The 14,768-nt window shown below is 35.1% G+C and overlaps 2 protein-coding genes across 2 annotated transcripts; one reads left to right on the top strand and one right to left on the bottom strand.

Annotated features, from left to right (window-relative positions):
* Positions 1-1,235: 1,235 nt before the first annotated feature.
* On the top strand, positions 1,236-10,962 carry LOC145568641 (recQ-mediated genome instability protein 1-like). Its single transcript, XM_081628072.1, has 9 exons — positions 1,236-1,849; positions 2,779-2,949; positions 3,622-3,767; positions 5,332-5,501; positions 6,666-7,168; positions 7,593-7,703; positions 7,792-7,920; positions 8,136-8,745; positions 10,831-10,962. Exons 1-8 carry the CDS (start codon positions 1,241-1,243, stop codon positions 8,304-8,306), a joined length of 2,010 nt encoding a protein of 669 aa, XP_081484198.1. The 5' UTR covers positions 1,236-1,240; the 3' UTR covers positions 8,307-8,745; positions 10,831-10,962.
* On the bottom strand, positions 9,967-14,744 carry LOC145566351 (11-beta-hydroxysteroid dehydrogenase A-like). Its single transcript, XM_081625797.1, has 6 exons — positions 14,559-14,744; positions 12,024-12,216; positions 11,401-11,486; positions 11,161-11,292; positions 10,910-11,074; positions 9,967-10,236 (listed from the first exon to the last, which is right to left on the bottom strand). The coding sequence occupies exons 1-6, from the start codon at positions 14,742-14,744 to the stop codon at positions 9,967-9,969; spliced, it is 1,032 nt and encodes a 343-aa protein (XP_081481923.1).
* Positions 14,745-14,768: the final 24 nt, after the last annotated feature.

Here is a 14,768-nt window from a genome sequence, read left to right as displayed (position 1 = left end):
CTTCCACTCAATTGTTTTTCTTCAATTTGTTCTTGCCGAAATTTAATGAAAAATAAATCAGAAAAATCATAATCGACTTGAACTCATGCGAAATTCATTGAAATCGCAGAAATCAAATCGCAAAAATCAAAATCGCAAAGATTAAAATTGCAAAATCGCAGACATCGACTTGAATATCATGCAAAATTCAAGAAATTTGAACAAAATCGAAAAAATACATACCTAATTTGAGCAATTGAGGTTGTTTATGCAGCGACTTGTTTTAGATTTTGGGATGTGAGGAGAGAGAAAGTAAAGAGGTTTGAAAATTTGAGGAGAGAGAAAATTTTGGACGGTGGGTTAGGGGTTTGAGGGAGGGTTTTTGTTTTAATCTTTACCGTCGAAATTAACCTAATCTTACGGATGAGATTGGTTCTTATATAACTAAGGTTCTTATATAAGGATGAGTTCTTACCGGATCCCTACCGTATATATATATCTTATACTCGTACCTGTGTCTAAAATTCGGACAGAGTCCCCGTGTCCTAATTTTTAGGAGATGTTGTACTAGACACTCGGATCTGTACCCTTACTCGAATCTCCTAAACGAGTATACTTATTGTGGAATTTAACAATTTACTTGGGGCAATATGGTCATTTAATACTACGCTTTTGGTATTTTTTATAGTGGAATTTTAGGGGGCGTTTGGTTAACAGAGTGGTATGGGTTTGAAATCAAGAATGATGTTAAAGTGGTATCGGGTTGAAACTTGATATTTAATACCATGTATTTGGTTCAATTTTGAAATGAGATCTCATCCCCTTAATACTATGCATTTGATACCTAAGGAAATGAAATTAGCCAAATCCACTTTCCCCCGTGGATTTGAGGTATGGATTTAAAATTCATACTTTTAACAACCAAACATATGACATGGGTTTTAGGACCTCTTCTGATTTTCTAAATTGAATTGATTTATGAGAGAAGGAAATTAAAAATTAAACTGAATTGAACTAATTGGGGCTGAACTAATTGAAACTAAACTAACTAAAATTAAGCTGATTCTAAACCCATACGGCCCTACCTCGGACTCATATTTTGTGAACCAAACGCCCGCAATTCACTTCATATACTGATATACTCGTACTAGTATTGTCCTCTTCCCATTTGGAGGGAAAAATTATTTGCTTTCTCATTTCTGAAATCCTACTCCCTCTCCTCTCTCCCTTCTCTGTTCACTGCACTTCAAAGTTCAATTCAATGTCTAGAAGGCGAGTTCGTACCGTCTACACCTCCTCCTCCGAAGACGAAGACGTTCCACAACAACCTCCGCAACACGAAAGCCCTAACCACCCTCAACCACCGCAACAACAACAACAACAACCGCCACAACAAGATGTCAACGAACGAATGACGGAGGAAGATGACATTGAAACTTCATCTCCAGACCCTATCCCTAATATCAATTCTGTAACCCTAAATTCCACCACCACCACCTCTACAACCGCCGCCACCACCACCATCTCCGAACATCCGTCAGTTCATATTTCCGGTGAGGATTTTATGGATGTTTCTGATAATCTCTCTCCTCCGCCGGTGGTTACTGCTTCTTTCGCCGCTTCGGGTTGTCCGGTTAATGATCATTTGAGGAGAATGGGGGTGAATTTGAGGAGAGAGTGGCTTGATTCTTGTAAATTAGGCCTTCAGAATACTGTCCCGGGTTTTGTCAATTTTGATGTTGAAACTAAGGCTAAGCTTTGTTTTGGGCAGATTTTGAACTCGGATATGAATTATTATGGTGCTGGAATTCTTCCTGAAAATGTGAAGGATTTGCATCTTGTTAATCTTACTGGCCCTTTTATTTTGCAGGTAATGATTTTTTCAAAGTTAATTATTTTGGTCTAAAGCTTTTATATTTTATTTTTAATTTAGGGCTTTAAAGATTATATATTATATTTTTGATTTAGGGCTTTTAAGATCATACTAGAAAGCTTGATGATATTTTGTTGCTGATAACTTGTGAATTATGAAGAAGTTTGAAGTGGTGATTTAGCAGTCCTTAGAAGTTTATAAAACTTAAAAATTAGCAAGCTAATTATGTGTATCATCGAGTAAAAAAGAAATATAATCATTGAGTAAATGATGGTATATGTATCTTTTTAAATTGTTATTGATGGCATTTGATCAATGAAATAAATTACATTATCATTGGTCTAGAGGGTATTCATTTACACTTTGTTTGGATAGAAAGAATTGAAAGGAAAAGAAGAGAAGAGAAAGGGAGGGGGACAAATTCTCGTATTTGTGGGTAAAGGATTGGGGGAAGGAGAGGGAGAAATCCATTTTCCCTCTCTCTCTAATAAGCATAATATCTAAGCAAAATTACTAGACTTGATAGTCAAAATTATTCAAAATGGCTCAAGTTTTGCAAACCTGTGTATTAGATATGTTGATGCCTGTGATCAATCAATCCATCAAAGCCTTGACGCATCTGATACAAAAGTTTAAAATATAATCAATTTGTAGTCAAACACTTTATAAACGCGAAGATGGCTGGAATTTGCATGCTTTTGATGACCAAAACACCAACTAAAATGTCTTATGCCTCACCAACCCCCCTCCTCTACGAAAATGAAGATACAGCAAAAGGCTAATGTCAAATCTTTTCCAAGAATTTAGGGTATCATTTGGTGATTGGGGGGAGGTTGGGAATGTGAGGTTTCACTGTACTTGTCGTCTTGTCATGAGTTATATATTACTTCTGACTACTACACCTATTCGGAATTTTTTTTTCTTAGGTTGATGAAGTAGTCAATATTAGTTGTCCTCTGAAGGAGAGGTACAAGAATGCACCTTCAGGGCATAAAAGATGCCTCAAGCTCTCCATGACCGATGGCGTTCAACGTGTATTTGGCATGGAGTATAGGCCTATCAAAAGTCTTGAAGCCCTTGCACCTGCTGGGTTTAAGGTTGACTTGCTCTACCATCTTTAGTGCAGTTGTTTTTTTCAAATCATCATTTTAGTATCTGTCATATTTGTGTACTTGTAATGCTTCTGGTAATGAATGGTCTGTAATCTTGTTTCTTGCTAAGTTTATGATTGACAGGTGAGATTTATCCACATGGGCACCCTATTGTTGTGATTTCTGACCTTTAATTTCTATCTTGCAGTTCTGCTTTCCACCCAAATGGCTCCTTGTCTTTTTAGAAGAAAATATTGTGTGTAAAAGACAAAAGACAAAATAAGATGGAGTTCTATGGAGGTTTTTATACAATTGAGTTGACAGAACTCTATGTCTTGATAATTATGTATTATGAGATTTTTTTTGTATTGGCATTTTACCCCTGAAGTTGGTCTATCTTCATATTATTAAGCAAATCTTTGTTTGCTGGGACTTGTGACAAATCTATTCCTTACATTTTTTCATGACCCACCGGAGAATGTGGTCAGACACATTCTAAACAAAAACGAATGCTGCTTATATATCATCTTAAAGCTCATTTTAATGTCTATGAAGTAATTTACCAAAAAAAAAAAAAAAAAGTCTATTTAGTATTGTTGGATCTGATGGTACTTCTTTTGGCAACTGTTTGATGTTTTTCATTTTGACAGGCTAAACAAAGTTGGTGTTCTTGTGTAGGTTGCCATTCGGGATGTGAATGTACGGTGTGGGATTCTGATGTTGGTTCCTGAAGTATTGGAAATTCTTGGTGGCTCTGTTGAAGAGCTTGAGGCAGCCAGGCAGAGGCTCGTTCAGGAAGTTAACAAGCCTCCAAGGGGAAAAAGGTATAAACAAATGGTTCATGTTAATGTTTTATTTGTAAGTGAAAAGATTTTGTGCTTGTCTCTCTTTTTTTTTAGTGTTTCATTTGTTTTATTGGTTTTGGTTAGATTTTGATGTCTTCTATCATCAAATTCACAGTGTATATGACTGACATACTTCGTATGATAAACTAGTTGCATCATTTTTGATGTATTCCTGAAGAAAAGTTTCATGTTGCTCATAATTTAGTATCAGCACTTTGGAGTTTTGTAACCTATTGGGACAATTGCTGCTGTAGCATTATGTTGAAGATATTTTGTATTATAAGATAGAAATATCAATTTAGAATTCGAAGTAATTGGCCAATCTAATCATATAAACGAAGAAATTTTCGAAAGCATAGATTGTGCCATATATGCAGGTCATTTCAATCTAAAAAATTAAAAAAAATTACAATATGACTGGAGTATCAGTTTGATAAAAATACATAAATAAGCTTAAATATATAAACTTAAAAAGAGTTTAATTTGCAATCATAGACCAATGCTTATTATAATACTCCGTAGGACGTAGGTTTTTGCTACAGAATCTCATCATCATTATACCAATGGAAACAGCTCGAAATATGTTTGAAAATAAGATCTATATTTAATATACTTATATAACAACATACTACAAAAAAAACTATGTAAAGCTTTGTGAAATTTTTTATTAAATTGTTACAAGACTCTTTACAATTTATAGATAATTCTCCTTTTGTTCTACTAAATACCTTTCTATTTACTATAGCTATGGATAATGAAAGATGAGAGTAAGTGGAAAGTGAGCCTTGTTATTTTTAATTTTATTTTGTACTTTTTGGATAGGAAATAGGGTGTTTAGAGCCTTGAGTATTATTAAATCGTGTAACTGAATCCATATGGTGCACTGGTGATGGAAGATCAAATGGAGGGAGTACAATCTTCCTAAAGTATGAGAATACGTTTACAATTTGGAATTTTTTAGGTTTTTATATTTTTAGTTTAAACTTTATTTTTATTATCTAACTATATTGTACAACTTTATATCAATATCTGTATTGTTTACTCATATTATGTTTTAGCTGCTGCAATGCTCAAGTTTTAATGCTGGTAATATTTCAAAGCTTATTGGGTATTTGGGTGTGATACTTGCTTCGAATTAGGTTGATATTTGAGTCATGTCTTCAGTTGATGTGTTTGAGTTTTAAGTTCTTCAATAATTGGGTTAAGTACAAAGTATTTCTTTATATTATTGGACATTAATAGCACATAAATAAATGTTTAATTTCCTTTTGTTTTGATGTGCTAGGAAAGAAGGCTATGGAAAATAAACATAGTTATAATTTATGAAGTGATCTTCAATGTACACATGCTAAGAATAATTATAGTTGACACATTTCTTATCATCTGTTATGTTAAAATTCTATTTTCTTATGTTGACATGTGTTTAGAATGGGTATTATCCCACTTTTTTGCTGGCACAGAAGCAAGTAGGTGAGCTTTGTTGAAATTTGAGATATAATTTTACTTATTTATTGTGTCTTCCCCTTAAATTAAATGTATCCAGAACAAGAAATGGTATTGTTCCTCCATTGTCGGCGAGAGCAACCCGTGCTGCTTGGCCACAAAATGATGTTAGTAATGAAGCCATGCCATTGGATGATGCTAATCATGTCTCAGGGAACACCACAACTTCTATGCTACATGCTGCAACTCAATTTCGTGGAAATACCTTGGGTAAGCTACTGAGCTGTAGTTTCGTTTATTATTTTGATGGTTTGATTGGGAGGACATAGATCTTTCCACTTTGTTTCGGAATTGCTGTCCTAATTTGTTTGGGCTGTTTCATATTTATTGTTGTTTTGTATGATTAATGTACTCTTCCATATTCACCTTTTGTTCTCTATGAATTATGTTTATGTATTCACTACTTCCTTTTTTTTTTATTTAATTATTGCATTTCCAAGTGGATGGCCTATTACTAATTTAAAATAATAAAAAGGGAGAATTTTAGACCAAAAACCCCATGTGATTAGAAATGAGAGAAATGAATATAAAGAAGTGGGTTGGGCAAGGGCAAACTTGTAACTTTGAGTATCTATCATAATAACATAAATTCTTAGGACTTGTACTCCTTCCGGTCCTTATTTGTTCTTCCCATTTGGATTCTTGGCACTATTCAGAATTTTCTAAATTACTCTCAATGTATACAGCATAACATAGTCATAAAGGGTATTATTTGATTGAGTACTTTATTTGTATTCAACATATGTATCTTTATTACAGTAATATGCAACTGTTGATATATTTGATCAAAGTGGTGCATTGGTAAGTGTGCATAATAAAAAAGGTAGATCAGAGGTAGTATATATATTTTTAAGTAAACATAAATTCAGTTTGCTGTCTATTATTCAAAACCTCAGTTTGTCAGTTTTAATAGAATTTATTTTTTCTTAAAATAAAAAATGCTGTTTGTTAATGCTATCTATTAAATGTTGGATCCTTTACTGGTGAGTGTATTGTTGGTTTCTGTTTTCTTTGATTTTGTGGCTGAACTTTTAGAGATTGCTCATTTTGTACTCAAATCTAGATGATGCATGCATGGTTAGATCTCGAGTAAGTTGCTTGTGTAAGGTCTTTTTATCTATTGACTTATAACCTTCATAAAGTTTATTTTATGTTACGATGCATATAGAGAGATGTTTTCAGTAGCAGTTGTGTTGCTAGCTAGATGTATGAATTTTTAGTTTAATATACCTATTTGTTGGTTTTCCAAAAAGATTTCAAAGTTGTTTAACATAGTAGTTTTTTTGCTCTCTCATTCAATATTTAAGGAAAAATGTGTGCTCACAATCGCATATGAAATCACGTATAAAGTATGATTTTGCTCTTACGTGGCAGGTGTTGATCCAAGCAGTAGGATTAGGCAAGTCCCTCTGGCAGGCAGAACTGTTACTGAGCTTCCATCAGAAAGATCTGACCAACATTCTCTAAGTAGAGATTCTGCTCAAAATTACATCAGTAGAGAAACTGCTCAACGTTATAACAGTGTCGAAGCTCGTGTGCTTCCTTCAAGTAGGGAAACTACTGAACCACTTAATAGTAGGGTATCTTCTGAGCATCTTATTAGCCGAGAGACTGCGCATTGTTCTATCACTATAAATGCTCAGAAGTTTCCTACAGCAGCCGAAGGTTCTGAGCAAGCTCCTGCTAGACAATCTACTGGGATCAATCCAGTTTCTGCCACTGCCATTGAAAATGAAGATGCTCTCATGCTTGATTATATGGAGCACCCATTTATATTAAGCGGAGAGAAGGAATTACCTTTCATATATTTGGCAAGTCTGTCAGCAAAATGGGCTGCTGTGCAGGGTAACCAGCCTTCTGTCCGAGGGAAGATCAAGGTATGTGTTTGGAATTTGGATGTTTCTATAGGCTCTTCAAATGCATAATTGACAATGTATGTATCATATTGCTAATAGATTATGATGTAATCTTTTTGCAAATAAGTATGTCCACTTCGTCATTGTTGAACTTGATGTATTTCCTAGCAGATTCTCTCTCCATTCCTTGACTCTACCATGACTTTTTTTTTTTTGTTAAATTCAGTTGTTATTCATAAGTGTAGATAGCCTACAATGTAAAAATGTTGAAACTGAGGTTTGGTCGATAATTAGCTTCATTCTTATACAATTTTTTTGATCCTCTGATGTGTTCTTATATCTAGATAAAATTCTATTTAGAAGTATGAGTTTATATGTGTGACTTCGACCATGCACTATTTGGGCACATGTTATTAATTGTGATCTCTAATATTAAATTTTGCAGTGCATTTTGACTGGTGTGAATAGATTTCGGTACAAGGGGCGATCTACGTTTGAGCTTCAGGTTTATGTTGAAGATGGGAGCCTTATATCTGAAATCTTTATTCACCATAATGTGAGTTGAGTTGTTGGCTTGCTTCTGTTATGCACTTATATGTGAAATTTGGGACACACTGAATTGTAGTATCATTGTCTTTTATCAGGTTGTGCAGAAAGCTATAGGTTATTCACCTGAAGAGGTGAATGCTGCTCTTTCCTCCTCAAATGAGAAAGTAGTTGGAGACCTGAAGAGCAAATTGAATCAATTTCAATTATTCTTAATGAATTTTGAGGCAAGCTCTTTTAGAATTCACTTTTCCTCTTAGCTTTTGCATTTATGCGGTGGTTTTAAGGATGATTAATCATAGTTGTTTTCCCTGGAAAGGGATGATAGTCATATCTTGGCTTCCCACTTCCCTGGCCCCCTCCCACCCCCTTTCTTTCTTCCTTTAGTAGCTATCTCAATAGAAGAAAGAGCAATTGTTTTCTCATTTTTTCTCTCTTTCAGGGTACGATGCTTGTGGAGATGAATGAGACTTCTACGTACCCGATTGCTCTTGAGATGAACCAAAATTGTCCTGCATCAGATGCATTGTTACTTTTGAAAAGACTGAAGCCTGCCTCTTCTGGCCCAATGTTCCAAAATAGCCAGTTAGATGTGATCAATTTGTCGCCTTGAGCCGACAAATGTACACTGTGGTTCCTTTCTTGATTATTGCAAACACAATGATATGAAAATTCTTAGATATGTGAATAGGTGAATCAGTAAGAGTGTATCTTGATATGGATGGGTCACATTGAGGCATCTTTTCAAGTTGCTTGCTTTCTAAGGTTGGGAAGGTGTTTGCTATTTGTTCCATGTTATGATTGGGAGTTGAGACTGCCTTTTGCAAGTATGATGCTGAACGGTGACATTATCTGAAAGGCTGCAGTATCTACTTTCTATTCTACATTAATCCATTTTGGAGCATGGCGGAATTTGATTTGGTCAATTTTGGCAGATGAAAGGCTTTCTCTTCTGTTTGGTAATATACTGAAGTTCAAAGGTCTCAGCATCTGTCTACTTCAAGATAGCATGTTCACAACCAAGCGGTCTCCATTTTTGGAGATCTATAGAGGTACATGTACATTTAAACTCATATTCTATATTCATTTGCGAGAATTCTTCTTAGTACAAGTTACATAACCTATTAGCTGTTTAATTCCCGTTAAAGGATTTTAAAGTTGTTTGCTGACAAGAAATGCTATCATGCATTGTCACACCTCACACATTCCCAAGATTGTTATAGCAAAGCTCCCCAATATGGTTATGATTACTTTCCCCTTAAAAATATGGTTTTGATGACCCCCTCCCCCGTTGTAAAAGGTGATTTTGCATACTTGCTAAAATTGTGGGATTGGATTATGGGGCTATGCGGATCTATAAACCAAGTGGAATCCATATGCCATGTGTCAGGGTACCGAGTTCAGTCACACCAAATGGGTTATGGGCTCCAAGGTTTAATACTGGTAGTTGTGGGTTTTGAAGGGCTGGGTTATGGGCTCTGATACCAAGTGTAAGGGACTGAGTTCGATCACACAACAAAGTCAATGTAACAATGATTTGTGATTTTAACTAGCAAATCAATATAGAAGAAAGCTTTTAGATTGATTGATAATGGTGGAAGGGTTACAAAAGATAATTTAATAGCTTAAGGCTATCAATCTTCGATAGTGAGTTTAGCTCAGAACTCTCTAATAATGGCTTTAGGCCATAACTCTCCAAAAGGTTTACACCAAACTTTTGTCTACCTTCTTCTTCTTCCCTCTCTCTATTTATTCTAAGGTTAAAAAAACTACAAACCTAGTAATACTAAACTTCCCAAATTGCCCATACTACATTTGTTAACTACTAACATATTAAACAACCCGTAATACCCTCCCCTAAGTTAGTTCATTACACCATGGCGAAGTGCACTTGGTTGTATGAGCAGCCACATTCAGCCAGCTAGAGTTGGATGCAGTTATTTGCTGCTTAGAATTATTTTTTTATTTTTTATTTTTTTTATTTATTTTTTATTATTAATGGTAACACTATTTTATCTTGGAGACTTGGACTGTTATACTAGGAATATGGTATTCGATGGCTAATGTATAGTGTTCGTCTTAGAACATATGTATTGGTAATTTTGCCAAGGGGACCGTTAATTTCAGAAGTCTCAAAAGTCTGTAAGTGCATTCCAACATAAAATTTGTTGTTATTCTGCATATGCAATTGTCACAAGGAAGTCGCCTAGAAAAAAAAGTGTTTTTACGCCTGTGGGACACCTCAATCCACTGGTGACAACTATGGACTTTGGTCATTGGATTGAAGGTGGATAGATGAGTTTTTGTAATCCAGTAAGATCCAGGATTTTCTTGCTTGGTGCTTCTGTTGGCGGTCTTTCAGGTCCAGCCACTAAGAGCATTCGGTTGCACCACTCCAGTACTCCAGGTAGAAATACCTTCCATAGGATTGTTACCCTCATCCATGATGGCACTGTCAAATATTTGTCACCACGGCAAGCACTATCTACAATGGCCTTTGCACATCTATCCGCTGATGTTACTGGGACTGCACTAATTTGTACCTGGCGTAAAATATGCAGTAGATGACTAAATTCAGTAATTGTGCTCTATACATATCACATATGATGTTAACACGCTGAAAAGATTGGTTTATATGCAGTTTTGTGGAGAACACTCTGCTACCTATGATGCAAACATCATATGTTTCCACTTTCCTTTGAAAAGATTGGTTTATATGATGTAAACATATGATGTTTATAGTTTGAAAAGATTGGTTAATATAAGAGAATTTCACCAAACGCAGATTAGAATTTAATTATTATCTACACTATATTCCATCAGCTCTACCCCACTTATGGCATTAAGGCTTTGATTGATTCCATCAGTTCTCGAGACCGTCTAGATGAAATTGTGATTAATGTTTGTTTCAGAAGTTCTTATTAGATATAAACGAGTTGATCGAGTTTAATGTAGGTTGCTCAATCAAATTTCTTAGTGTGAAGTATAATTAGTGTTTCATAAGAATTTAGTAAGGCCACATCAACTTCACAGTATTTTTTTTAATGAGCTTGATTAGTTGCTGTGGTATTTCTAGTTACCTTCTATGTTTTATTATATATTTTACTAACACACGTGTTTCTGGATATATTTTGCAGGTGACATGCTATAATTGAACATAGTATCATTATCTTATTTTTGAAATGCAACTTTAGAAAAGATACAAGGCAAACTTACATCTCTCATATCTTGATCAAGTACCATTTTGCCATCCTTTGAGAGGATCTTTCCTTTGGTCAATTCTGATTCAGTCAGCCCAGGAGTTACAACTGTGATCCCTATGTCTCCTCCAAGCTCAACTCTCAATGTCTCGAAGAAGCTTAAAACTGCTGCTTTACTTGCCTGTAAGGGCCATAGGTGAACAAGTGAGATGAAGAAATAATAAAGAAACATAGAATCGGTTTTATCAAGTATGATGAGATGTTCACAGAGTAGAAAGCCATTCGTGGAACAGGCAACCACGCGCCAGACGAGGCAGTAACTATTATCTTGCCTCTGCTTGCTTTTAGATGTGGAATTGCAAAGTGGGTACTATACACTGAGCCCCAGAAGTTCGTTTCCTGAAAAGATCTCCAGGAGTGGTGAGTCATTAAAATAAGCTGTATCGGCTTAATGCAAGGGTTGAACCAGTATATAGAAGCTGAGAAGTATTAATGAACAAGATTTACCATCACAGGTGCAGCATTTGTTATGTCAGGGAATTCTTCTAACATGCTCATTGTGGAAATTCCAGCATTGTTCACCAAATGGTCCACTTTCATTGCAGGGTGCGTGAATGCAAGGACAAATTGTCAATTACAAATTGTTAAATTGCTTGTTTGCCATGATTCCCTCCCCCCCCACCCTGCCATAATGGCACATTGTATTGACGTACTTTGTGGTATATTATAAATGATAGAAGCTTCGTCAATAAGCATTCACATGTTTCTATTGTATCATAATATTGTGGTGTAATGTGGATGGTCAACTTACACCCCGGGGGAGCTGGGAGGGGGGGTATCCTGATCAAATTGTGTACGTCATTGTCCTATGGCTCTCTACACCAATTTAAATAATATCGTGGTTTAAGTATATTTTTTGCATCTAGTGTTTGAATGTAGGATGGCATCTATTCTGTACTAAATTATTTTGGTTATGAATTATGAAACTGTAGTGTAGCATACATGTAAAAAATCTTCTTGTAGTTATATTTCTGTTGCACTAATTGATCTTGTAGTAAATTCAATGTGTTATGCATTAATGCATATACCCATGTAGTCAATGCAAAGCTTTAAGAATAAACTTTACTTACATCCACCAAAATGATTCACTGTTTCATTGATGAAATGCTTAGAATCTTCAACTTTGGTAACATCTGCCGAGATGACAAGAACATCAGGTGCACCAAGATAACGACTGGTTTCAGCAACATTTTGGAGACGTTGCCACCGTCTGGCTACAAGGGCTAATTTGGCTCCTCTCCTTGCATACTCATATGCAAGATGCTTTGAGGATCAAAACAAGTCAATATCATATTATCATCTGTGAGAGAATGACAAAGTGGTAGTGCCAACTAATACAAAAGTATTTCCATTACAAACTACACATCAACTTTAATTTGCCAATTAAAAAAAAAAAAAAAAAAAAAACGAGTATTGGGATGCAAACAGATTAACAATGCCATTGGTAGAATAACACGATAAATTATTCTTACTTAAATATCGTCTAGAATTACATGTCTAAAAGACCCGTTTGATATTTTGTAGTGGAGTAGTGGTAGAGCCGTAGAAGTGATGATTTATTTTAGCAATTACGGAAAAAAATAAAAATTCATGGCAATATACAGTTAATGCTTCTCTCTCTGCCTCATTTTCTTCACAAATTTTCGTTACCATCCATTTATCATTTTAAATGTGGTACTGTGTATGGGGTAATGAAAATTTATACATGAAACCTAGTACTGTCAAAACGGTTTGACAGTTCGGTTTCGGTTCGGTTTAAAATCGGTTCGATATTTAATCGGGTCGGTTTGGAATCGGTTTAATTGTCTCACGGGTCGGTTTTGGTTCGGTTTAAATAGTTATCGGTTCGATTCGGTTTCGGTTTATTCTTAAGCGGTTTTAATTCGATTCGGGTTGTAAACAGTCCGGGTAGTAAACGGTTCGGTGCAGACGGGTTGCGGTTTGTTAACGGTGCGGTGTAAACGGTTTTTATCCCGGTTCAAACAGTTTCGGGTTGGAAACAGTTTCGGGTTAGAAACAGTTTGGTTCTTTTTTGGTTCAGTTTATAACTGGTTCGGTTCTTTTTCGGTTCAGTTTTTAACTGGTTCAGTTCTTTTTCGGTTCAGTTTATAACTAGTTCGTTTCTTCGATGGTTTAACCACTTTAACTTTATTCATATCGGTTCCATTTCAAGTTTACTAAATTACGGTTCGGGTCGGTTTTCGGTTTCAAAAAATAAATTGTTTATCGAGTTGTTTGGATTCGGGCAGTTAAATGGTTTTGGTTTGAAATTTGATAGTACTTGCTAACCTTTTGCATTCACAAGTTTTATATAAAGTCGCGAATCATTTCATATTTAGGCATCATATTATAAACAAATTCTCATTGGTTTTATAAATACATATTATGTTCTGTTTCAAGTTTAGTCATACTGATCTTACTAGTTATATTCCCGTCAAAAAAAAAGTTTGTAAACGGTTCGATTTAATTATATTCCCGTAAAAAAAAATCCATGTAATTATATAAAAAAGTTTGTAAACGGTTCGATTTAGAACCGGTTTGGTTCATAAACGGTTCGGTTTATAACCAGTTCGGTTTACAATCAGTTCGGTTTTTAAATGGTTCGGTGCAAACGGGTAGCAGTTTGCTAACAGTTCGGTGTAAGCGGTTTTTTTTGCCAATTTAAACGGTTTCGGGTTGGAACTGGTTTCGGGTTAGATACGGTTCGGTTCTTTTTCGGTTCGGTTTTCTTTCAGTTCGGTTTATATTTGGTTCGGTTTGTTAACGGGTTCGGTTTTTATACAGTTTAACATTATTCGGGTCGATTCGGTTTCGGGTTTACTAAAATACGGTTCGGGTCGGTTTTCGGTTTCAAAAAAATCGGTTTTTAATCGGTTCGGTTCTCATTTGGGTCGGTCGGTTTCGGGCAGTTAAACGGTTTCGGTTTGAACTTTGACAGCACTAATGAAACCACATATGTTGGGATTTATTTTCATTGCCATGGCGATGAACACGTACAAGAAATCCTAACAAAAATTACAAACAACTCCATTACCATTTCCACAATTTATGACATACGAAATGACAAATGTGGCGTAGGTTTTTGTAATTTGTGATTTACCATATATATTGCTTTGCCTAGATACAACTAGATTTTGTTTTGCACTTCATCTTACTTTAAAAGATTGTTTCATTTGACTTTTCACGATCTTCAATCCAAAGTCATAAAATTTGAATCTCTCATACTATATGCTTAGAATTTTGATGTGTTAATTATAACAATAATTAGGTTTTTCTACTATTCATGCACTATTAATTGACTACGCATATTAATTTAAAGGTAAGGAAAAATATAATTAAGTAGAGTCTTATTAAATTTATCTCTATACATACTTTCACAACATCAAGTTTTATACCATATAATTTTTACCTATATATTCCGAAGATATTAACGGATAAATTTTTATTTGGGGAAATGCCCAACTCTAAGCCTCTAATTGCTGCAACAATAAAATAATAAACATTGCTTATAAATAGTGCTAAAGTCAACATGTTGCATGTAAAAACGAAAGGAACCATAGAGACAACTCACACAACAAACACGTAAGGAAACAAGATAGACGAACCTCGCCAATGCCGGAGGATGCTCCGGTAATGAGCACAACTTTTCCGGACACATTTTCGCTGAAGATGTAATTTAGACTTGAGAGAAAGAACTTCAAACATAAGAAAGGTGGAAGAATAAAGATTAGTGCTATGAAAGCTAAGCATGAAGTTGCAAGGTCTAGAATCTGATTTATAAGGTTTTTCATAGCTAATTTAGCTTGTCTTGTGTA

Source organism: Chenopodium album, chromosome 11, assembly GCF_948465745.1.
Source record: "Chenopodium album chromosome 11, dcCheAlbu1.1, whole genome shotgun sequence".
Classification (NCBI taxonomy): Eukaryota; Viridiplantae; Streptophyta; class Magnoliopsida; order Caryophyllales; family Amaranthaceae; genus Chenopodium; species Chenopodium album.
Note: the sequence above shows the minus strand (reverse complement) of the source record. Positions and strands in the feature narration are given on the sequence as shown.

What these genes read in the sequence shown, in the direction of transcription:
- LOC145568641 (XM_081628072.1), top strand. Translation starts at nt 1,241, where the DNA reads ATGTCTAGAAGGCGAGTTCGTACCGTCTACACCTCCTCCTCCGAAGAC. An exon ending in AAGCCTCCAAGGGGAAAAAG is followed by an intron (nt 3,768 to 5,331) that starts GTATAAACAAAT and finishes AAATGTATCCAG; the next exon opens with AACAAGAAATGGTATTGTTC. An exon ending in TATTCTTAATGAATTTTGAG is followed by an intron (nt 7,921 to 8,135) that starts GCAAGCTCTTTT and finishes TCTCTCTTTCAG; the next exon opens with GGTACGATGCTTGTGGAGAT.
- LOC145566351 (XM_081625797.1), bottom strand. Translation starts at nt 14,744, where the DNA reads ATGAAAAACCTTATAAATCAGATTCTAGACCTTGCAACTTCATGCTTA. An exon ending in CACGAATGGCTTTCTACTCT is followed by an intron (nt 11,075 to 11,160) that starts GTGAACATCTCA and finishes TGGCCCTTACAG; the next exon opens with GCAAGTAAAGCAGCAGTTTT. An exon ending in TTGATCAAGATATGAGAGAT is followed by an intron (nt 10,237 to 10,909) that starts GTAAGTTTGCCT and finishes ATTTTACGCCAG; the next exon opens with GTACAAATTAGTGCAGTCCC.